The 24,123-nt window shown below is 45.4% G+C and overlaps 1 protein-coding gene across 1 annotated transcript; it reads left to right on the forward strand.

Annotated features, from left to right (window-relative positions):
- Positions 1 to 16,097: 16,097 nt before the first annotated feature.
- LOC116511709 (fibroblast growth factor 23-like) lies at positions 16,098 to 23,487 on the forward strand. The gene is made up of 3 exons (XM_032221878.1): positions 16,098 to 16,308; positions 21,774 to 21,799; positions 23,101 to 23,487. Exons 1-3 carry the CDS (start codon positions 16,098 to 16,100, stop codon positions 23,485 to 23,487), a joined length of 624 nt encoding a protein of 207 aa, XP_032077769.1.
- The last annotated feature ends 636 nt before the right edge of the window (positions 23,488 to 24,123 follow it).

Raw genomic sequence — 24,123 nt, forward strand, 5'->3', positions numbered from 1 at the left:
GGATCAGGGTGGGTTCCTGCCAGTTCTAACCTCTTCTACAGAAGAGGTTCCACAAATCTACAGTGCCGTTTAGAACCAGTTCCAGCTCCCTCCCCCCGCCCGTCCACACATCATCAAGATGAAGAATGAGAGGAATTCTGGGACTGGATGGAGTTAAGCATTTACTGGCTGGATGCCCTTCCTGACACTACCCAGGGTTCACAACAGATAACTTTTATTTTCACCTTAGGAGAGAAATATCTCTCCGAAGCTCAGCAAAGGAAATGTATTGTTCGTTATAGTCACAGGGTAATTTATAATTTGGCCACCTAATGAGAAGGAAGGACTCCCTGGAGAAGAGCCTGATGCTGGGAACGATGGAGGGCAAAAGAGAAGGGAACGACAGAGAAAGAGGTGGCTGGATGGAGTCACCGAAGCAGTCGGCGTGAGCTTAAATGGACTCCAGAATGGTGGAGGACAGGAAGGCCTGGAGGAATGTTGTCCTTGGGGTCGCAATGGGTCGGACACAACTTTGCAACTGACAACAAAAACGACAACAAATTTATAATAATGTTTATGTTGAGAAATGTTTGATAAGATTTTCTCTTTTTTTCAAAGTTTTTTATTTTTTATTTTTCTACAAACGCATCATTATGTGAAGACGTGGAACCAGAATTACATTTTAGTACAAATAAAACAATACCCTTCCTAGTCAACACAATTAAATTATAGACTTTTAGCAGTAATACACATACTTTGTTGAATTATAATCTTTCCTTAATTATTCAATATTTCAATATATTGATTTTTTTGGCCAATCTCCATATTTTTGATATCACTCCTTTTACTACAGATAAATACTGATAATTATATTTGTTATGTTTAACAAACGTATATAATTCTAGTAGTAATACCCTGATTTATATTGAATTATAACTTCCATTGTTCCCCTTTCTAATTTTTAATTATGCCACTGTTATATTTAAAAAACGTCCCATTTTCAAACAAATAAAGCGATGTCCATCTGAATTATTTTGACAAGTTATATACTTCTAGTAATAGTAATAATACATCTATTTTCTTGAATATTTCATTATTATTTTATTCGATTTTAGATTTAGATTTAGATTTTAATAAGACTTATAGGCCGCCCTTCTCCCTGAGGGGACTCAGGCCGGCTTACAATCACAAAGGGAAGGGTGTGCAATAACAAGACAAACATAAGTGACCATAATAAAATAGTAAACCACGACATACATTCAACATCAACATTCGGGCGGGTAATTTAAAAACCTATCCCCAGGCCTGCTGGGAGAGCCAGGTCTTGAGGCTGTGCGGAAGGTCTGGATGGTGGTGAGGGTACGAATCTCAATGGGGAGATCGTTCAATAATTCAATGCTGTTTTCATGCCAATCAAATTCTACATATCATTCCTAAGATTAACAGAGTTGGAAGGGGCCTTGGAGGTCATCTAGTCCAACCCCCTGCTCACGCAGGAGGCCTTAGACTAGGGATTCGAACCGCCGAACTGCTGACCTTTCTGATCGACAAGCTCATGTCTCAGCCACTGAGCCACCCCAATATTTTACTTCAAATAAAATGTTGATCGTCACATTTTTTTTACATTTTAACGAACGTGTATGGTTATACTAATCAGAGACGCTTATATTAATGTTTCCACCAGAAATTGGTGATTTTGCCTACGTGACAGATCATACTTACACCAACTTACAAATCAGGCAAATGGAAATGAAAATCTTACGGTCCCTGGATTTTAACCTTGGTCATCCTCTTCCACTGCATTTCCTAAGGAGGGCATCAAAAATTGGAGAGGCAGATATAGAGCAACATTCATTGTCAAAGTACCTGATGGAACTTGCACTGGTGGATTATGAAATGGTACATTATTATCCTCCCTCCCAGATTTCAGCTGCAGCATTTTGTTTATCTACTAAATTTCTGGAAGAGGGAGAATGGACGCCACTTCTTCAACACTACACGTATTACTGAAGACACTCTTATTCCTGTGATGCAGCACATGGCAAAGAATGTGATATCAGGTTGGGTGCAGGGGTGATGTCTTTTAAATTGTTCTCCTTTATTTTATTTTTTTTATTAATTACTCTTCTTTTCGTTTTGTAAGCTGCCCGGGATTGGGCGGCCTATAAATCTACTAAATAAATAAATAATAAATAAATAAGTTATACTGTCCAGTCTTTTGCTTACTTGATATTTCTGTGTGTTATAAGATTTCAACATTTTAATTCCATGGGAGTAACGGTTCTAGCATTTGAGTTACCAGTGGAGGCATCCATCATGCTCAAAACATTTTGCCCTACCATGCACAGTTCAGTTCAGTTAAAAATCACAATATGAGAGTTTTAGTAGTATATAGATTGAGATTTCTGATTCTTATTATGATCTATCGGTATTAAGAAGAAACCGCATAAAGAAAACTTCCATTTATTGACTTTTATCCCTTGTCTAAAGAGGTTGGGTGGACGGCATCATGTTCAGCTTGATGAGATGGATATTTCCCAAGGGATCCTGGGAGATCTCCGGCTAAAATTTTATCCCTGGATGAGAATGACTGTATTGTTGGATTCGTGGGGTTTTTTTTTTCCCTACCCATTTGGTATAGTGGCTAAGGCACCAGGTTAGAAAACGGGAAACGGTGAGTTCAACTCTCAGCTTAGACAAGAAAGGGGGTGGGGTGACTTGGGGGGCGAGCCCCTTTTTCTCAGCCCAACCTACTCACATGTTGTTGGTTGTGGGGAAAGTCAGAAGAAATACTAACATCTAATAATATAAACAGACTTTGGTATTGCATTAGCCAACTCCCCCCCCCCCCGTTGCAATTTACTCATAGGTAAGTGGCTCTCCCCAGAGTAGCCCTATCCTCACCGCTTCACAACTCCACAACTGAGAGCTGCCTCCTGGATTTTAGGCTAACACTTTCAAGCTACAAAACTGGCTCTCCATCCTTCAGGTAGATGACCAATTTGCTCCAAAAGACCTCTCCCTACAACTCTTTAAAAGCACTCTACACCCATCTCTCTCTCTCTCCCATCCCTCTCTCCCTTCCTCTCGCTCCCATCCCTCTCCCTCTCAACCCTCTCCCGCCCGCTCTCTCCCTCTTTCTCCCTTCCTCCCCCTCTCTGCCTCCCCCTCCACTTCCCTCTCTCCCTCTCTCTCTTTTCCTCCCTCTCTCCCCCTCCCTCTCTTTCCTTTCCTGCCTCTCTCTCACCTCCCTCTCTCTCTCTTCCTCCCTCTTTCCTTCTCCCTCTCCCTCTCTCCCCCTCCCACTCTCCCACACTCTCTCCCCTCCCTCCCTCTCTCCCTTTTCTCTTCTCTCTCTCCCTCTCCCCCCTCTCCCTCTCCCACTCTCTCCCCTCCCTCTCTCCCTCCTCCTTTCCTTCTCTCTGTCCCTTTCTCTCCCTCTCCCACCTCTCCCTTCCCTCTTTCTCCCTCCCCCTCCCTCCCTCTCCCTCTCCCTCCCTCTCTCCTTCCCTTTCTACCTCCTGCCCCCTCTCTCCCTCCCTCTCTCCCCTTCCTATTCTCTCTCCTTCCCTCTCCTTCCCTCTCTCCCTCCCTCTCTCCCTCTCTGCCGCCCTCTTTCATTCTCTCTCTCCCTCTCTCTCCCTCTCCCCCTCTCCCTTCCCTTTCTACCTCCTGCCCCCTCTCTCCCTCCCTCTCTCCCCTTCCTATTCTCTCTCCTTCCCCCTCCTTCCCTCCCTCCCTCCCTCTCTCCCTCTCTGCCGCCCTCTTTCATTCTCTCTCTCCCTCTCTCTCCCTCTCCCCCCTCTCCCTCCCCCCTCTCTCCCTCCCTCTCTACTTCCCTTTCTCCCTCCTGCTCCCTCTCTCCCTTCCTCTCTCCCTCCTGCTCCTACTCTCTCTCCCTCCCTCTCTCCCTCCTCCCTGGTTCATCCTACCCCAAACACACCTCCCCTAGTAAATCTGTCCAGAGATTCTGCACCGGGTCCCACTTGGAAGGAAGCAGATCTGAGTGGAGACAGCTACTATTTCCCTACAATAAGCACATTGGTCCTTGCTAACCTAGAAAGAAGGAGAAACATTTCCTGACTCTTAGATTGTTAGGCTTGTCTCCCGAAGTTGTGGGATTGATCCAACCCTGAAGGCTTTTAAGAAGAGAATGGACACCCATCTGGCTGAAATGCTCTAAGCTTTCCTGCCTGAGCAGGGGGTGGTGGACTAGAAGATCTGCAAGGTCCCTTCCAACTCTGTTATTGAATTCCTAGCACGCTGGAGCCTCCGGGGGTGATCCTAGACATGCCCCCTCCATCCCTCCCACAGCAGACAGCCTTGCAGCTCCGCCGGGAACTTACTGTCCACAGTCTGGGACTCTGAGCGGCCCACACGTCCGTCGGGACGGATCTCCAGGAAAACGCTCAACGTGGAGCTGGAGGTGTAGAGGTGCACCAGTTCGTCAGGTTCACTCCAGTTGGGGGCGGCAACGGCGGGGCCCCAGACGCAGGCAATCAGAGGCAGCAGAAGCCTGAAGGCATTGAGAAGAGCTGGAACCGTGATGGGGCTCATGAGTCTCGCTTGCCTTGGAAGATGCAGGAGCCGAAAGTTGATCCTGGTTCTTCCCCTTTGCTGACCACTCACCGATGCTGGGTGCCTTGGTCCTTCAGCCCTGGCTTTATGCAGGACGGATGGGGGACGGATGGGTAGAAGAGGGAGGCGTGAGGAAGGAAGAGACACCCACTTCCAAAACCAACAGATCATGAAGGAACCAGTGATGCTTCTTCTACCAATGCTCTGCTACTGAGAATTAAAACGATTGTGAACATTTTGGTCCCCTTGTGTTTGGCCAGTAAAACTATTTGTTCTAATGCGAATCGTTGATGCATCTTGATGCTTGTGGGCATTAGATTTGTTCCGTGATAATTCTGTCATGAGATCTAGCCCATTATTCATGGAGGTTGTCCCAAGGTGCTTTTTCAGGAGGAAACTGGACTTCCTTCTCTTGCCTGCCTCCTGAAAAAGCACCTTTGGGGCCACTGTGACCTGGATGAACGAGAATCTTTTACAGACATTCATGGAGGGAAGAGAACATGTATCTCTGTAATACGGAGACCGAAGGCCCGAGTCTTTCTATTGCCTACAAACATTCCGATATTAGTTTACGGCTATTATGGTTGAGATGTGCTATCACCGACCTTGGAGGAAGGGTCCTGATGTCAGCCTCTGCTTCCCTTGCTTGCTATCGGCTGCCATAGACACGGGGAGGGTGAGGGCATGGTATTGGGGAAGGGAATTGTATGGTACTGGAGGTGTTATGTAGTTTTGTTCCCACCATCTTCTGCGCATGCTGATGGCTGATGTTTGGATTTGGTCAAGGCCAACTGTCTGCCATACCAACCTGATGAGGCTTTTTGAAGATGCACCCCAAATGACACCTTAGGGAGTTGCAGATTGGACACTGGGCTAGGGTAACTGGTGGGAGGGTGCTGGGTAAACGTTTGACGTGTACTTGTTCGCGCCTTTTTGGCTCAGATCTTGCTTTTCTCTGCTATCAATTCATATCTAGTAAAAGTGCTTTATCTCTATTCAAATGGAGTTGAGGTTTTTCTTTCTTGGAGACTGAAGGAGGCACGCCTGACACCTGAGATGTGCCAGAAGGAGCCCCAAATGTTGACATTCAAAATCTAGCTTTCCCTAGGTAGAAAACACACACACACACACACACACACACACACACACACACATATATATCTTTAGTGTCACAACCCCTGGTAAGCCCCAATTATGGGAGGAAGCAAACTGCTTCCATCATCTGTCAATCGTCACGACAGAAACCCAATATTTTTACTGTTGCCTTTGTTATATTCTCCCTTTATTTATTTATTAGCCCAAATAAAACACACACACACACACACACACAAACATAAATATGTATGTATGTATATCCTTCCTTTGCATGCGCGGAGATGGCGGAGATTCACCTCACAATGGCAGCAATAAGAATCATAACACGGGAAAGTCACTTAAGAAATCTCTCACTGAGCGACAGAAATTTGGGGCTCAAATATGGTGGCCGTAACTCAAGGACTACCTGTACTTTGTTTTATTTTTTATTTTATTTTAAACACACAAATACAAAGACATAGACTACATTTATGCAACACGCTGGAACTTCATGTTCCTCATTATAGCAGTTTTAGATAGGTACGTATTTTTATATACAATATTTTCCCTCCTAATACCTCACCATTGAATTTCACCATTTTTAACCCGCTTATTTCATTATCATTTACTTATCTACCTTTATTTTGGCTAATTACCTGAGACAAACTTTATCCCTCTTTTATGTATATAACATTCATCCTTTCTTTGTAATTTTTATCCTCCTTAGGTACTTGTCGTTAATCTTTGTTTCTTTCCGCCAGCCACTTGTACCATTTTCCCCAGAACAAATAATATTCTGCCTCTTCCTTTCCTTGGATTTATTTTGTTAGCTTGTCCATCTCAGCACAGTCAAGAATCTTTCTTATTATTTCATCTTCCCTCGGTCTTGACTTATTCTTCCATCTCTGTGCGAATGCAATCCTAACCACTGTAATGATATGTAAAATCAGAGATAAGGTCTCTTTTTTATATTTAGTCGTCATTATACCTGTACTAACTTCTGAATGACCTGAGTTACCCCTGTAGTGAATATCCTTGTGAGAAACCATCCACATTCCCATAGGGCCCGAGCACTGAGCCAAGAGACAGGAGGACTACTTGGCTTCATGGTTCTGAGAAAATGAAATACATGATGAGAGAGAGACAGAGAGAGAGAGGGGAAGAAAGAGAGAGAGAGAGAGAGAGGTCCTCTAATGGCCACACACACACATATATATCGGTAAAATGAGGACCCAGATTGTTGAGGGGCAACAGGCTGACTCTGTAAACCACTTAGAGAGGGCTGTAAAGAAGTATATATGTATGACAATGCAGTTGCTTCTTTTGTAGGCAACACCGCGCCTCATATGACCTAATATCCCACAATATCCCAAAATGAGTAGAAGATCTCCAATTCAGCTAGGATCATCTCCATGAGTTTCTTCTTTGGGTCTCAGGAGGATTCCCTCATCACTCACCTTAGCTGGATACAGGATACTGAGCCATCCCATCCACCTGTTGGCCAAAGGTAGGATTTGTGCAGGAGATGCCAAATCTTGACATCTTGGCATGGGTTCTCTCCAACCAGATGGAGGGGAACAGGGACAAAAGGCTCCCTTTTATTTTGTCCAGAACTGGACAAAATAAATGAAGGCATCAGATCAAGGGTGGGTTCTACGGGTGTTGTTATCGGTCCGCTTCATGCGAGCACCAGATGTGCGTTACTCGCACATGCACAGTTCACTGTAAACTGTTCTGCGCATGTGCAAAGACCAAGAAAAACTAATAAAAACCATGCCGGCAATGGCAACGGAAACTGGGGAAGCAGTTCAGGGGCGTGGCCAGCCTGGGTCTCTGATGGTTCTGCCACCCAGGCCAAATGGCCACTACCAGTACGCCCGAAGCACTGTGAACTAGTAGAAACCCACCTCTGCATTAGAAAATAGTATTCCGTTATGGGAGGCTGCTATTTGTGGCTTAAGATATGTAGGAACAGCTCTCCTAATATTTAACCCATTCGCTTCCAGCTGCTTTGATAATGAAACCTCAAAAACCAGGCTATATAACTTTCATTGGTGCGAAGAGCAAACTCAACCTTTGTATGTCCCCAGATGGAAACCTCTTTGGAACAGTGAGTCCTAACATTCATTTTGGATTATTTGACTCTTTTCCTAGTGCAGTCAGACCATTAAGAACCTGTACTGTGAGAGTTCAAGTAGGTTTCTTGGTCTAGCACAGGGACGTCAAACTAAAGGCCTCTGGGCCAGCCGACGTTGCTCTGCCAGAGAAAAAAGAGCTTGGTAGGGCCTCACGCAGGTCCTCCTAAGCTCCATTTTCACTGGTAGAGGGTTGCAGTGAGACCACTGCATCCAGAAACGGAGCTCGGGAGCCCATTTTCCCTGGCAGAGCATTTGGGCCACTGCAGGCACCCCCAACATGAGTGATGTTGAGCTGGCCATGCCCACACTGGCCACACCCATTCCACCACCCAAGTTCAAACACAACTCTAATGCGGCCGTCAATGAAATTGAGTTTGACACCCCTGGTCTAGCCGATGGAAGAAGACAATTATATCATGCTGACGTTGTTTCAATTTGTGACTGGAGCATGTTTGATTCTTTCTCTGGAGATACGGTGACATAACATGATGTGAATTGGTGCTCCCACATTCCTCCCAGGGCATCCACAGCATGTTGTGATTATTCTATGGAGAACTTGGATGTCAGGACCATAGTTTAAGTTCTAGTTTAGAATGTTAACAACAACATAACAATAACTATCAGCAGCCAACTCTAGCTCATAAAGTGAAACTCTTTAGTAGAGAGAGATCGTTTAAGCTCTGCAGAAAGACCATCCCCAGGAGAGACAATCCTTAGATCCATTTGCACCACTTAAAGATACCAGCTACTCTCACTCGCCTCACAAGATAACCTCAGGAAATCATTCAGATTTAAGGAGAGATCATATGTCCCATCAGAAAGGCAGTAAAAAAAATCAGTGCCAAGCTTGCATTCTTCCACTTGGAAGTACACCTCAAAAGGACAGGACAAGGAATCACTAAAGCAGTGAAGAAAGACCCCCCCCTCCCCAGATAGAAATGAATCCATGAGGCTGGGAAAAATTCAAAGACAATACAAATAATTAAATCACAACAGTTTAAATCTTTTAAAACTAAAACACAAGCCTTGTCTGGGTCATTGCTGAATCTTGATTCATATTGATTTGTTGTCATTAGAAGTTTATTCCCGGCAGCTCTGCTTTCTTATTCAATTCTTTCTTCAAAATGCTGATAGTTGAATCCTGGGTGGAAAAATTCCTACAGGGGCGTATTTCCTCCTAACAGCAGTGTAAAAAGCTTAAAATGACCCTTCCCCTTTAAGAAAGTGAAGCCCCAGCAAAGTACCAGCAAAAAAAAGGGGGGGATATCTCCGGAGAAGTTCTGGAGGCGACAGTAAGTCTGGGTGTACTGCCAAGAATGTAATAAGGGTTTACAGAGAGGCAGTTTCTGTAAGCAGGGCAACAAAGATGAGGCTAGAAACAACACTATTAATTGCCCATCCTATTACAGGGATGGGCAATTAATTTTCTCAAGGAGCCACATGAGAAAGTGAGACTGTTATGGAGGATCAAACCAAAACAGCATCTGACATCACCTAACATCTCACAATATCCCAAAATGAGTAGAAGTTGTCCGATTCAGCTAGGATCATCTCCATGAGTTTCTTCTTTGGGTCTTAGGAGGATTCCCTCATCACTCATTGACCCATCCCATCCACCTGTTGGCCAAAGGTAGGTTTTGTGCAGGAAATGCCAAATCTTGACATCTTGGCATGGGTTCTCTCCAACCAGATGGAGGGGAACAAGCACAAAAGGATCCCTTCCTGGAGAACGGAGTTGAGATGCTCCATCAAGCAACTTTGTGGGCTGTTAAAAGCATCAGCGGGCAGCCATCCCTCTAGGCTGGGGTTCAAATCCACGTCAAGCCAACCCAAGGACATCCTGGAGATGTGTCAGACAATGAGAAAGCAATATATGTATTTTTCTATTGACATATTTGTTTATTTGTACAATTTACATATTGAAGATGTATTTATGACATTTATTATTCTTTCCCCCTCCAATTCTGTCTCAGAACTGGACAAAATAAATGTTGCATGTTTTACAAGGAAGAAAAGTGTCCTTATTAAACATTCCTGGTTTAATTCTCTGTCGAGATTTCCGACTTCCGACTAGGGTCATTTTCCTGTCTTGAGAAATGAATCCCTGCTATGTCACAAATTCCCAAATCCACCCAAGATCTTGTCCACCCTTGTGAAGGTGCTGTGCACCTCAACATTCATCACAATGGGACTTTTTCAGACTTGTCAACTATGCATCCAGCCCCTGAACCAGAACCAAAACCAGAACCAGAAGATCCCTCTGGTTCATAGGGCATCTTCTTAACTGGAAAGAGGAAATGTCCACGTAGCCAGCGCATGAAGTCCGGGTGCATTGATTCTGAAACACATTATCTTCTTCTAAATATGAACATTTTGTCTGATGTCCCAGTGGGATCACTGCGCCAGAGGGCAGCCAATAAGTAATGGGTTGTTAATCAAAGAGAAGGATTGGGGGTGACATGATAGTTGTCTTCCAATATTTGAGGGGCTGTCACAGAGAAGAGGGGATTGACTTATCCAATAGGACACCAGAAAGCAGCCAATTAATTAATGGGTTGTTAAGCAAAAGTAGAATAGGGAGAACCTTTCTGACAGTGAGAACAATTAATCATTGGTGTGGCCCTGCCTATTGAGGTTGTGGGTGCCCCATCACTGGAAGTTTTTAAAAAATAGACTGGATAACCAATTGCCTAGGATGGAATAAGTCTCCTGCCTTGAGCATGGGGCTGGACCAGAAGATCTCTGAGTTCCCTTCCAGCACTATGAATCCATTTCTATTTTAGTTTAAAGTGACCAGATTTTAAAATTGGTAAAGTGGGGCACCATTGACCGGGGGGGAGGGGCGGTTCTTGATTAAAAATTTGGTCTATGGGAGTTGATAGGACATTCCGTGACCCATCAAAACTGCGCTCGACTAAACCGCGCCTGATTAAACCACGTCGCTGACGTCATCAACAGGGCGACAACAGCCAGTGCGGAGAAAGAAGGGCGCTTTAAATAGCGCTTTGAAAGCAAGCCAATTCAACATAAGGTAAGGGTTAGGTTTAGGGTTAGGTTTAGGGTTAGGTTTAGGGTTAGGTTTAGGGTTAGGTTTAGGGTTAGGTTTAGGGTTAGGTTTAGGGTTAGGTTTAGGGTTAGGGTTAGGGTTAGGGTTAGGGTTAGGGTTAGGGTTAGGGTTAGGGTTAGGTTAAGCGTTAGGGTTAGGGTTAGGGTTAGGGTTAGGGTTAGGGTTAGGGTTAGGTTAAGGGTTAGGATTAGGTTTAGGGTTAGGTTAAGGGTTAGGTTTAGAGTTAGGTTAAGGGTTAGGTTTAGGGTTAGGTTTAGGGTTAGGTTTAGGGGGTTAGGTTTAGGTTTAGGGGTTCATTTTAGGTTTAGGGTTTACAGCGTGCTTCTGTCTCTGCGCTGTTGTCGCCCTGTTGATGACGTCAGCGACACTGTTTAGTCGGGCGCGGTTTAGTCGAGCACGGTTTTGTCGGTGAACCGGACATTCGAGGCCCAACAAGTTAAAATACTCACCACCTAGTTCAATACTCAAGGAGAAAAGTGGAAGGGGGGAATCGAAGGTGTGCCCAACACGTAGCCCAGCGGGCCCACGTCTTTGTTCTCGCCTGGCCTCATCTTCACCCTCTGGCTGATGCCCACCACCGGCTGCACCTGTGCACACGCACACACTTCCAGCCCCGCTGCCTCTTTCCTCTTCCTGGATTCACTCAGACGTCTTTAAAACTCACAGCCTGTGCACATGCCTCCCGTTGCCGCTACTACCTGTTCGCCCAATCTGGGCCGAAGCGGAAGCAATCCACCTCTGCTCCAAACTTCCTTGCATGTGTTATTGACTCTAAATTTCACATGTGGAGGTCTTGGATTGTTTTCGATTTGGATTTAAGATATACGATTTTCAACCCAATAGGTTTTTCTTTGTGTTTGAACTGTTTAGGAGGAATCTCAAGGCCATGTGGTGAACGTTTATGGTTTCATTCGTTCAATTGCCAAATACTACATCTTTCCTTTTAACCTCTTATGTAAAACACGGACCATGTTTATATTTACTGGGCCTTCAGATTTTGTTTTCTTATTTCTTTTCCTAATAGTGTTACTTTGAAGATGGTTGAAATATACCTGAGCCACCACTGGTTTTTTTTAAACAAAATAATACATCAAACTTCTAGCTACACTAATTAGAGATGGAGAATGGCAGAGGGTCAGAATTGGATGGGAGATCATTAAGTAAATGGAGATCACATGTAAGCATGAACTAATTTTTTTAAAAAAATCCCCATCGATACTAGCAACAATAAAGGTAATTGTAATCATTGTTTTCTTCCCATCTCCAATCGGATCCCGAACAAATAGGATTCTACTTGAATCTACCCTGTAAAAGTGATTGGCCTTTAATTTGGTTTTAAGTCCACCTTAACCTATCTTGGGGGGCTTTTGAGGACAATACCAAGCAAGAGTAGATGTCCCTTCTATGGGCCATAATGGAGACAAACCTCCCATGGTTTTGTGCACTCACATCCTCTCAGGACTGGTCAGTAGATATTTGTTACAGCTAAAATAGAAATGGACTCATAGGGCTGGAAGGGAACTCAGAGATCTTCTGGTCCAGCCCCATGCTCAAGGCAGGAGCCTTATTCCATCCCAAGCAATTCATTATCCAGTCTATTTTTTAAAAACTTCCAGTGATGGGGCACCCACAACCTCAATAGGCAGGGCCACTCCAATGATTAATTGTTCTCACTGTCAGAAAATTTCGCCCTATTCTACTTTTGATTAACAACCCATCAATTAATTGGCTGCCCTCTGGTGTCCTATTGGATAAGTCAATCCCTTCTTCTCTGTGGCAGCCTCTCAAATGTTGGAAGACAACTATCGTGTCACCCCTAACCCTTCTCTTTGATTAACAACCCATTACTTATTGGCTGCCCTCTGGCGCAGTGATCCCACTGGGACATCAGACAAAATGTTCATATTTAGAAGAAGATAATGTTTTTCAGAATCAATGCACCCGGACTTCACGCGCTGGCTATGTGGACATTTCCTCTTTCCAGTTAAGAAGATGCCCTATGAACCAGAGGGATCTTCTGGTTTTGGTTTTGGTTCTGGTTCAGGGGCTGGATGCATAGTTGACAAGTCTGAAAAAGTCTCCTTGTGATGAATGTTGAGGTGCACAGCACCTTCACAAGGGTGGACAAGATCTTGGGTGGATTTGGGAATTTGTGACACAGCAGGGATTCATTTCTCAAGACAGGAAAATGACCCTACTCGGGACTCAGAAATCTTGACAGAGAATTAAACCAGGAATGTTTAATAAGGACACTTTTCTTCCTTGTAAAACATGCAACATTTATTTTGTCCAGTTCTGAGACAAAATTGGAGGGGACCAGAATAATAAACGTCATAAATACATCTTCAATATGTAAATTGTACAAATAAACAAATATGACAATAGAAAAATACATATATTGCTTTCTCATTGTCTGACACATCTCCAGGATGTCCTTGGGTTGGCTTGACGTGGATTTGAACCCCAGCCTAGAGGGATGGCTGCCCGCTGATGCTTTTAACAGCCCACAAAGTTGCTTGATGGAGCATCTCAACTCCGTTCTCCAGGAAGGGAGCCTTTTGTCCCTGTTCCCCTCCATCTGGTTGGAGAGAACCCATGCCAAGATGTCAAGATTTGGCATCTCCTGCACAAATCCTACCTTTGGCCAACAGGTGGATGGGATGGCTCAGTATCCTGTATCCAGCTAAGGTGAGTGATGAGGGAATCCTCCTGAGACCCAAAGAAGAAACTCATGGAGATGATCCTAGCTGAATTGGAGATCTTCTACTCATTTTGGGATATTGTGGGATATTAGGTCATATGAGGCGCGGTGTTGCCTACAAAAGAAGCAACTGCATTGTCATACATATATACTTCTTTACAGCCCTCTCTAAGTGGTTTACAGAGTCAGCCTGTTGCCCCTCAACAATCTGGGTCCTCATTTTACTGATATATATGTGTGTGTAGCCATTAGAGGACGTCTCTCTCCCTCCCTCTCTCTCTCTCTCTGTCTCTCTCTCTCTCTCTTTCTTCCTCTCTCTCTCTCTGTCTCTCTCTCATCATGTATTTCATTTTCTCAGGACCATGAAGCCAGGTAGTCCTCCTGTCTCTTGGCTCAGTGCTCGGGCCCTATGGGAATGTGGATGGTTTCTCACAAGGATATTCACTACAGGGGTAACTCAGGTCATTCAGAAGTTAGTACAGGTATAACAACGACTAAATATAAAAAAGAGACCTTATCTCTGATTTTACATATCATTACAGTGGTTAGGATTGCATTCGCACAGAGATGGAAGAATAAGTCAAGACCGAGGGAAGATGAAATAATAAGAAAGATTCTTGACTGTGCTGAGATGGACAAGCTAACAAAATAAATCCAAGGAAAGGAAGAGGCAGAATATTATTTGTTCTGGGGAAAATGGTACAAGTGGCTGGCGGAAAGAAACAAAGATTAACGACAAGTACCTAAGGAGGATAAAAATTACAAAGAAAGGATGAATGTTATATACATAAAAGAGGGATAAAGTTTGTCTCAGGTAATTAGCCAAAATAGAGGTAAATAAGTAAATGACAATGAAATAAGCGGGTTAAAAATGGTGAAATTCAATGATATGGTATTAGGAGGGGAAATATTGTATATAAAGATACGTACCGATCTAAAACTGCTATAATGAGGAACATGAAGTTCCAGCGTGTTGCATAAATGTAGTCTATGTCTTTGTATTTGTGTGTTTAAAATAAAATAAAAAATAAAACAAAGTACAGGTAGTCCTTGAGTTACAGCCACCATATTTGAGCCCCAAATTTCTGTCGCTCAGTGAGAGATTTCTTAAGTGACTTTCCCGTGTTATGATTCTTCTTGCTGCCATTGTGAGGTGAATCTCCGCCATCTCCGCGCATGCAAAGGAAGGATATACATACATACATTCATACATATTTATGTGTGTGTGTGTGTGTGTATGTGTTTTATTTGGGCTGATAAATAAATAAAGGGAGAATATAACAAAGGCAACAGTAAAAATATTGGGTTTCTGTCATGACGATTGACAGATGATGGAAGCAGTTTGCTTCCTCCCATAATTGGGGCTTACCAGGGGTTGTGACACTAAAGATATATGTGTGTGTGTGTGTGTGTGTGTGTGTGTTTTCTACCTAGGGAAAGCTAGATTTTGAATGTCAACATTTGAGGCTCCTTCTGGCACATCTCAGGTGTCAGGCGTGCCTCCTTCAGTCTCCAAGAAAGAAAAACCTCAACTCCATTTGAATAGAGATAAAGCACTTTTACTAGATATGAATTGATAGCAGAGAAAAGCAAGATCTGAGCCAAAAAGGCGCGACCAAGTACACGTCAAACGTTTACCCAGCACCCTCCCACCAGTTACCCTAGCCCAGTGTCCAATCTGCAACTCCCTAAGGTGTCATTTGGGGTGCATCTTCAAAAAGCCTCATCAGGTTGGTATAGCAGACAGTTGGCCTTGACCAAATCCAAACATCAGCCATCAGCATGCGCAGAAGATGGTGGGAACAAAACTACATAACACCTCCAGTACCATACAATTCCCTTCCCCAATACCATGCCCTCACCCTCCCCGTGTCTATGGCAGCCGATAGCAAGCAAGGGAAGCAGAGGCTGACATCAGGACCCTTCCTCCAAGGTCGGTGATAGCACATCTCAACCATAATAGCCGTAAACTAATATCGGAATGTTTGTAGGCAATAGAAAGACTCGGGCCTTCGGTCTCCGTATTACAGAGATACATGTTCTCTTCCCTCCATGAATGTCTGTAAAAGATTCTCGTTCATCCAGGTCACAGTGGCCCCAAAGGTGCTTTTTCAGGAGGCAGGCAAGAGAAGGAAGTCCAGTTTCCTCCTGAAAAAGCACCTTTGGGACAACCTCCATGAATAATGGGCTAGATCTCATGACAGAATTATCACGGAACAAATCTAATGCCCACAAGCATCAAGATGCATCAACGATTCGCATTAGAACAAATAGTTTTACTGGCCAAACACAAGGGGACCAAAATGTTCACAATCGTTTTAATTCTCAGTAGCAGAGCATTGGTAGAAGAAGCATCACTGGTTCCTTCATGATCTGTTGGTTTTGGAAGTGGGTGTCTCTTCCTTCCTCACGCCTCCCTCTTCTACCCATCCGTCCCCCATCCGTCCTGCATAAAGCCAGGGCTGAAGGACCAAGGCACCCAGCATCGGTGAGTGGTCAGCAAAGGGGAAGAACCAGGATCAACTTTCGGCTCCTGCATCTTCCAAGGCAAGCGAGACTCATGAGCCCCATCACGGTTCCAGCTCTTCTCAATGCCTTCAGGCTTCTGCTGCCTCTGATTGCCTGCGTCTGGGGCCCCGCCGTTGCCGCCCCCAACTGGAGTGAACCTGACGAACTGGTGCACCTCTACACCTCCAGCTCCATGTTGAGCGTTTTCCTGGAGATCCGTCCCGACGGACGTGTGGGCCGCTCAGAGTCCCAGACTGTGGACAGTAAGTTCCCGGCGGAGCTGCGAGGCTGTCTGCTGTGGGAGGGATGGAGGGGGGCATGTCTAGGATCACCCCCGGAGGCTCCAGCGTGCTAGGAATTCAATAACAGAGTTGGAAGGGACCTTGCAGATCTTCTAGTCCACCACCCCCTGCTCAGGCAGGAAAGCTTAGAGCATTTCAGCCAGATGGGTGTCCATTCTCTTCTTAAAAGCCTTCAGGGTTGGATCAATCCCACAACTTCGGGAGACAAGCCTAACAATCTAAGAGTCAGGAAATGTTTCTCCTTCTTTCTAGGTTAGCAAGGACCAATGTGCTTATTGTAGGGAAATAGTAGCTGTCTCCACTCAGATCTGCTTCCTTCCAAGTGGGACCCGGTGCAGAATCTCTGGACAGATTTACTAGGGGAGGTGTGTTTGGGGTAGGATGAACCAGGGAGGCAGAGGGGAGGGAGAGAGAGTAGGAGCAGGAGGGAGAGAGGAAGGGAGAGAGGGAGCAGGAGGGAGAAAGGGAAGGAGAGAGGGAGGGAGAGAGGGGGGAGGGAGAGGGGGGAGAGGGAGAGAGAGGGAGAGAGAGAATGAAAGAGGGTGGCAGAGAGGGAGAGAGGGAGGGAGAGAGGGAAGGAGGGGGAAGGAGAGAGAATAGGAAGGGGAGAGAGGGAGGGAGAGAGGGGGCAGGAGGGAGAAAGGGAAGGAGAGAGGGAGGGAGAGAGGGGGGAGGGAGAGGGGGGAAAGGGAGAGAGAGGGAGAGAGAGAATGAAAGAGGGAGGCAGAGAGGGAGAGAGGGAGGGAGGGAGGGGGAAGGAGAGAGAATAGGAAGGGGAGAGAGGGAGGGAGAGAGGGGGCAGGAGGGAGAGAGGAAGCGAGAGAGAGAGCAGGAGGGAGAAAGGGAAGGAGAGAGGGAGGGAGAGGGGGGAGGGAGAGGGGGGAGAGGGAGAGAGAGGGAGAGAGAGAATGAAAGAGGGCGGCAGAGAGGGAGAGAGGGAGGGAGGGAGGGAAGGAGGGGGAAGGAGAGAGAATAGGAAGGGGAGAGAGGGAGGGAGAGAGGAGGCAGGAGGGAGAAAGGGAAGGAGAGAGGGAGGGAGAGGGGGGGAGGGAGAGGGGGGAGAGGGAGAGAGAGGGAGAGAGAGAATGAAAGAGGGCGGCAGAGAGGGAGAGAGGGAGGGAGAGAGGGAAGGAGAGGGAAGGAGAGAGAATAGGAAGGGGAGAGAGGGAGGGAGAGAGGGGGGCAGGAGGTAGAAAGGGAAGGAGAGAGGGAGGGAGAGGGAGAGGGAGGGAGGGGGAGGGAGAAAGAGGGAAGGGAGAGGTGGGAGAGGGAGAGAAAGGGACAGAGAGAAGGAAAGGAGGAGGGAGAGAGGGAGGGGAGAGAGTGGGAGAGTGGGAGGGGGAGAGAGGGGGAGAGAGAAGGAAAGAGGGAGAGAGGGAGGGAGGGGAGAGAGTGGGAGAGTGGGAGGGGGAGAGAGGGAGAGGGAGAAGGAAAGAGGGAGGAAGAGAGAGAGAGGGAGTGAGAGAGAGAGAAGGAAAGAGGGAGGGAGAGGGAGGGGGAGAGAGGGGGAGGGGGAGAGAGGGAGAGAGAGAAGGAAAAAGGGAGAGAGGGAGGGAGGGGAGAGAGTGGGAGAGTGGGAGGGGGAGAGAGGGAGAGGGAGAAGGAAAGAGGGAGGAAGAGAGAGAGAGGGAGTGAGAGAGAGAGAAGGAAAGAGGGAGGGAGAGGGAGGGGGAGAGAGGGGGAGGGAGAGAGAGGGAGAGAGGGAAGTGGGAGGGGGAGGCAGAGAGGGGGAGGAAGGGAGAAAGAGGGAGAGAGCGGGAGGGAGAGGGTTGAGAGGGAGAGGGATGGGAGAGAGAGGAAGGGAGAGAGGGATGGGGGAGAGAGAGAGAGAGAGAGAGGGGTGTAGAGTGCTTTTAAAGAGTTGTAGGAGAGAGGTCTTTTGGAGCAAATTGGTCATCTACCTGAAGGATGGAGAGCCAGTTTTGTGTAGCTTGAACGTGTTAGCCTAAAATCCAGGAGGCAGCTCTCCAGTTGTGGAGTTGTGAAGAGGTTGAGGATTAGGGCTACTCTGGGGAGAGCCACTTACCTCTGAGTAAATTGCAACGGGGGGGGGGGAAGTTGGATAATGCAATTACCAAAGTCTGTTTTATATTTATTAGATGTTAGTATTTCTTCTGACTTTCCCCACAACAACAACATATGAGGTAGGTTGGGCTGAGAAAAAGGGGCTCGCCCCCCAAGTCACCCCACCCCCTTTCTTGTCTAAGCTGAGAGTTGAACTCACCGTTTCCCGTTTTCTAACCTGGTGCCTTAGCCACTAGACCAAATGGGTAGGGAAAAAAAAAATCCCACGAATCCAACAATACAGTCATGTCATCCAGGGATAAAATTTTAGCGGGAGATCTCCCAGGATCCCTTGGGAAATATCAATCTCATCAAGCTGAACATGATGCCGTCCACCCAAACTCTTTAGACAAGGGATAAAAGTCGATAAATGGAAGTTTTCTTTATGCGGTTTCTTCTTAAATACCGATAGATCATTAATAAGAATCAGAAATCTCAATCTATATACTACTAAAACTCTCATATTGTGATTTTTAACTGAACTGAACTGTGCATGGTAGGGCAAAATGTTTTGAGCATGATGGATGCCTCCACTGGTAACTCAAATGCTAGAACCGTTACTCCCATGGAATTAAAATGTTGAAAATCTTATAACACACAGAAATATCAAGTAAGCAAAAGACTGGACAGTATAACTTATTTATTTATTATTTATTTATTTAGTAGATTTATAGGCCGCCCAATCCCGGGCAGCTTACAAAACGAAAAGAAGAGTAATTAATAAAAAAAATAAAATAAAGGAGAACAATTTAAAAGACATCACCCCTGCACCCAACCTGATATCACATTCTTTGCCATGTGCTGCATCACAGGAATAAGAGTGTCTTCAGTATAATACGTGTAGTGTTGAAGAAGTGGCGTCCATTCTCCCTCTTCCAGAACTTTAGTAGATAAACAAAATGCTGCAGCTGAAATCTGGGAGGGAGGATAATGTACCATTTCATAATCCACCAGTGCAAGTTCCATCAAGTACTTTGCCAATGAATACTGCTCTATTTCTGCCTCTCCAATTTTTGATGCCCTCCTTAGGAAATGCAGTGGAAGAGGATGACCAAGGTTAAAATCCAGGGACCGTAAGATTTTCATTTCCATTTGCCTGATTTGTAAGCTGGTGTAAGTATGATCTGTCACGTAGGCAAAATCACCAATTTCTGGTGGAAACATGAATATAAGCGTCTCTGATTAGTATAACCATACACGTTCGTTAAAATGTAAAAAAATGTGACGATCAACATTTTATTTGAAATAAAATATTGGGGTGGCTCAGTGGCTGAGACACTGAGCTTGTCGATCAGAAAGGTCGGCAGTTCGGCGGTTCGAATCCCTAGTCTAAGGCCTCCTGCGTGAGCAGGGGGTTGGACTAGATGACCTCCAAGGCTCCTTCCAACTCTGTTAATCTTAGGAATGATATGTAGAATTTGATTGGCATGAAAACAGCATTGAATTATTGAATAAGATAATAATGAAATATTCAAGAAAATAGATGTATTATTACTATTACTAGAAGTATATAACTTGTCAAATATAATTCAGATGGACATCGCTTTATTTGTTTGAAAATGGGACGTTTTTTAAATATAACAGTGGCATAATTAAAAATTAGAAAGGGGAACAATGGAAGTTTATAATTCAATATAAATCAGGGTATTACTACTAGAATTATATACGTTTGTTAAACATAACAAATATAATTATCAGTATTTTATCTGTAGTAAAAGGAGTGATATCAAAAATATGGAGATTGGCCAAAAAAATCAATATATTGAAATATTGAATAATTAAGGAAAGATTATAATTCAACAAAGTATGTGTATTACTGCTAAAAGTCTATAATTTAATTGTGTTGACTAGGAAGGGTATTGTTTTATTTGTACTAAAATGTAATTCTGGTTCCACGCTCTTCACATAATGATGCGTTTGTAGAAAAATAAAAAATAAAAAACTTTGAAAAAAAGAGAAAATCTTATCAAACATTTCTCAACATAAACATTATTATAAATTTGTTGTCGTTTTTGTTGTCAGTTGCAAAGTTGTGTCCGACCCATTGCGACCCCATGGACAACATTCCTCCAGGCCTTCCTGTCCTCCACCATCTTCTGGAGTCCATTTAAGCTCACGCCGACTGCTTCGGTGACTCCATCCAGCCACCTCTTTCTCTGTCGTTCCCTTCTTCTTTTGCCCTCCATCATTCCCAGCATCAGGCTCTTCTCCAGGGAGTCCTTCCTTCTCATTAGGTGGCCAAATTATAAATTACCCTGTGACTATAACGAACAATACATTTCCTTTGCTGAGCTTCGGAGAGATATTTCTCTCCTAAGGTGAAAATAAAAGTTATCTGTTGTGAACCCTGGGTAGTGTCAGGAAGGGCATCCAGCCAGTAAATGCTTAACTCCATCCAGTCCCAGAATTCCTCCTCTCATTCTTCATCTTGATGATGTGTGGACGGGCGGGGGGAGGGAGCTGGAACTGGTTCTAAACGGCACTGTAGATTTGTGGAACCTCTTCTGTAGAAGAGGTTAGAACTGGCAGGAACCCACCTCTGATCCAGTCGCTTCGATTCTTCACTGAATTTAGGGATTACGGGGTTATTAAAAAGGGAGTTTTCCCTTTTGATCGAGACTGTGGGCAAATGTTTTGTCATGATTGGCTAGAATTTGGGAAGACTGGGAAGGCATCAAATAATAGTATCTGATATTTGAAGTTCCTATTGGAGGTCACTATTTCTGGCTTAAGATATGTATGAAGAGCTCTCCTAATATGTAACCCGTTCGCTTCCAGCTGCTTTGATAATCAAAACTGTAAGCGCGGAAAATGTAAGGATCATCGGTGCGAAGAGCGGACTCAACCTTTGTATGCACAGCGACGGAAATCTCTTTGGATCGGTGAGTCCTAATATATATTTTGGATTATCTGACTCTTTTTCTAGTGCAGCCAAGAACTTGTGCTAGGAGAATTTAAGTAGGCTTCTTGGTCTAGCACGGGGGGGGGTGTCAAACTGAAGGCCAGGGGACTGCATCCAGCCCACAGGGTACTTATATATGGCCTGCGGGGCTGCCTTGGAAACAGCGAAGGACCAGCCCATGGTCCCCTGCCAGTGGGAGGGCCATACACAGGTCCTCCCGAGCTCTGCTTTCTCTGGCAGAGGGCTGCAGGAGACCATCGCAGCTGAAAACGGAACTCGAGTGCCCATTTTCTCTGGCATAGTGCTTGCGACTCCGCAGGGGGCCCTGACACAAGTGATGTTGAGCTGGTCATCTCTCCCCCCCCCAAGGTCAAATACAACCCTGATTCAGTCTTCAATGAAATTGAGTTTGACACCATTGCCTTAAACCATCAATATACTTTCTTTATATTCCCTATAGTGGTGGGCTACGGGCGGTACATCCCGGTACGTCCGTACTGGAGCCTGCCCAGAGCACCAGCTACCATTCCGGTATGGTGCTCTGTAGGTCCCGCCTGCCCGCCCTCGCTCCTTACCTGTCTTTAAAGTGCTTCAGTGCTTCTGTGCATGCGCATGGCACATACAGCGCCTGCGCGACGCTCCGCTCAGCAGCTGGAGCGTCGCGGAGGCGTCTCTGGACAAAACGACGCGTGCACATGCTGCGCGCGTCCTTGTGGCTGCAGCCGGGCCCGTTCCAACTATACTGATTGGAATGGGATACGGAACCCACCACTGATTCCCTATCACTGTCACAGTTCACCTTCCACCATTTCTTCATTGGCTAAGTACTCAATCTATCCAAGGCCCCTGAAGTTAATGCATTCTTCCCTGCCCCCTTATTTACAATTGACCTCTAGTAACTATGAGTTTCTGGGGGTTGTGTCTAAGTCAATCACCCCGCCAGCAAATTCTAGCTAAAACCAGTTTTGCTCCTAACACGGTCTTCTCCTCCCTTTGTTCCTATGTGCAATAGCAAAAGCGATAGAATCAACTTATGTACCGCTTCACAGTGCTTTGCGGCCCTCTCTAAGCAGTTTACAGAGTCAGCCTCTGCCCCCCAAAAATCTGGGTCCTCATTTTGCCCACCTTGGAAGGATGGAAGGCTGAGTCGACCTTTAGGAGATTAGGAAAACGTGCAAAATTTACGAGATTGGATAAGTACCCTGTGTATTCTTTATGTCCATGTACACTTTCCGTAAAAAAAAAAAAAAAAAAAGTGGAGGGAGGGCTGAACATGATACATGAATGTGAATGAAGGAGACTTTGAATCAGTGGTGAAATACAAATTTTTTTACTACCAGTTCGTTGGGTGTGGCTTGGTGGGCGTGGCAGCGGAAAGATACAGCAAATATCTCCGTTCCCTCCTCATTCCAGGGGGAAGGATATTGAAAAATCTCTGTTCCCACCCCACTCTGGGGCCAGCCAGATGTGGTATTTGCCCATTCTCCAAACTACTCAAAAGCAGAATCAAAACAAGTCGGCGACTTTCCAGGATTGTAGACATCTGCCAGCTTCCCTCAAATCTGAAGGCTGTTTAAATACTCGTTCAGTATATCGAACGTGGCTGCTGCATCCTTTGCAAACCAAACCCTTTTGTGATGCAAGAACAGTGCAAAACAAATCTCCTAAATATAGAGAAAGAACAAGTATTTGCGAAATATTCTACGCCCAAATGCACCGTAGGGATTTTTCACTGTAAGGTGCAGCTGATTTTTCATCTCTTCATTTTGTCTTTGTCTCTCTTTTAGAGTTCCTTCAGCGACCAGGACTGTGTTTTTAAACACACGCTCTTCGAAACGAACTACGACATTTATGAATCCGTCGGACACAAATTTCTTGTCAGCTTAGGAAGCAGGAAGAGAGCGTTGATTCCCAATAGGGGCCTACCACGTTTTTCTCAGTTTTTACAGAGAAGGAATCAAATCCCCTTAAGTGACTTCTACACGGCACAGCCTCAGCCAGAAGCCCCCAGGGACAATGGGGAAAACCCATGTGGGGGCATCTTGGCAGGAAAGATACCGGAAGAAGTGCCACTGGTGAACGGAATCCACCCCTGCTTTATGGAGGGGGAAGAGAGTGACCCACTCGGCGTCACTCTGAGCAAAAAATTTTCTCCCCCCGTATTGGATTCCTGAACCCGAGATGAGAACCGGATTTCTTTCCTGAACAGTCAAAGAAAGCAAAATTTCTTTTTTTTTCAGATGAATCGTTCAGAATAAGGGGGTGATAGCTCTGTACAGGTAGTCCTTGATTTACAACAATTTAGTGAATGTTCAAAGTTACAACTGCGCTAAAAAGGGGGGGGTGTACTTAGGAACGTGTGATCAAAATTCCCCTCCCCTATTATTGTAAGCCGCCCTGAGTCCCCTCAGGGAAAAGGGCAGCCTATAAATGTTTAATAAAAGTATATATATATATAAAAAAAGAACTGGCTTGCCAGTTATGGATTACTACACTAAGCAAAGGCTGTTGGCACCCAGTGAATATTGACTGATCTCAAAAAACCTAAGCCGTGCTTGATAGGCAATACTCAAATGAGACACCACCCTGAGGCACCTCCACGCAGAGCACCTGAGCTGGCCCCCGCGTTATCCCTCCCCCTTCCTCCTCCGCCATGCTTTTGAGGAGCCATTTGGCTGTGGGAGCTAGTAGGAAGGCGGCAGAGGGGGCAGGAGCAGGAAAAAAGGCCTCATGGCTTCTGAAAAGCACGGCGGAGGTGGAGGCGGCGGCAAGGGTAACCCAGAGCCCAGCCGAGGTGCTCCGAGCGGAGG

The sequence above is a fragment of the Thamnophis elegans genome, chromosome 7 (assembly GCF_009769535.1).
Source record: "Thamnophis elegans isolate rThaEle1 chromosome 7, rThaEle1.pri, whole genome shotgun sequence".
NCBI classification, from domain to species: Eukaryota; Metazoa; Chordata; class Lepidosauria; order Squamata; family Colubridae; genus Thamnophis; species Thamnophis elegans.

Coding starts and splice junctions, on each gene's coding strand:
- LOC116511709 (XM_032221878.1), top strand. CDS start 16,098: ATGAGCCCCATCACGGTTCCAGCTCTTCTCAATGCCTTCAGGCTTCTG. Junction 16,309..21,773: donor AGAGTCCCAGACTGTGGACA/GTAAGTTCCCGG, acceptor TATTCCCTATAG/TGGTGGGCTACGGGCGGTAC. Junction 21,800..23,100: donor GCTACGGGCGGTACATCCCG/GTACGTCCGTAC, acceptor TCTCTCTTTTAG/AGTTCCTTCAGCGACCAGGA.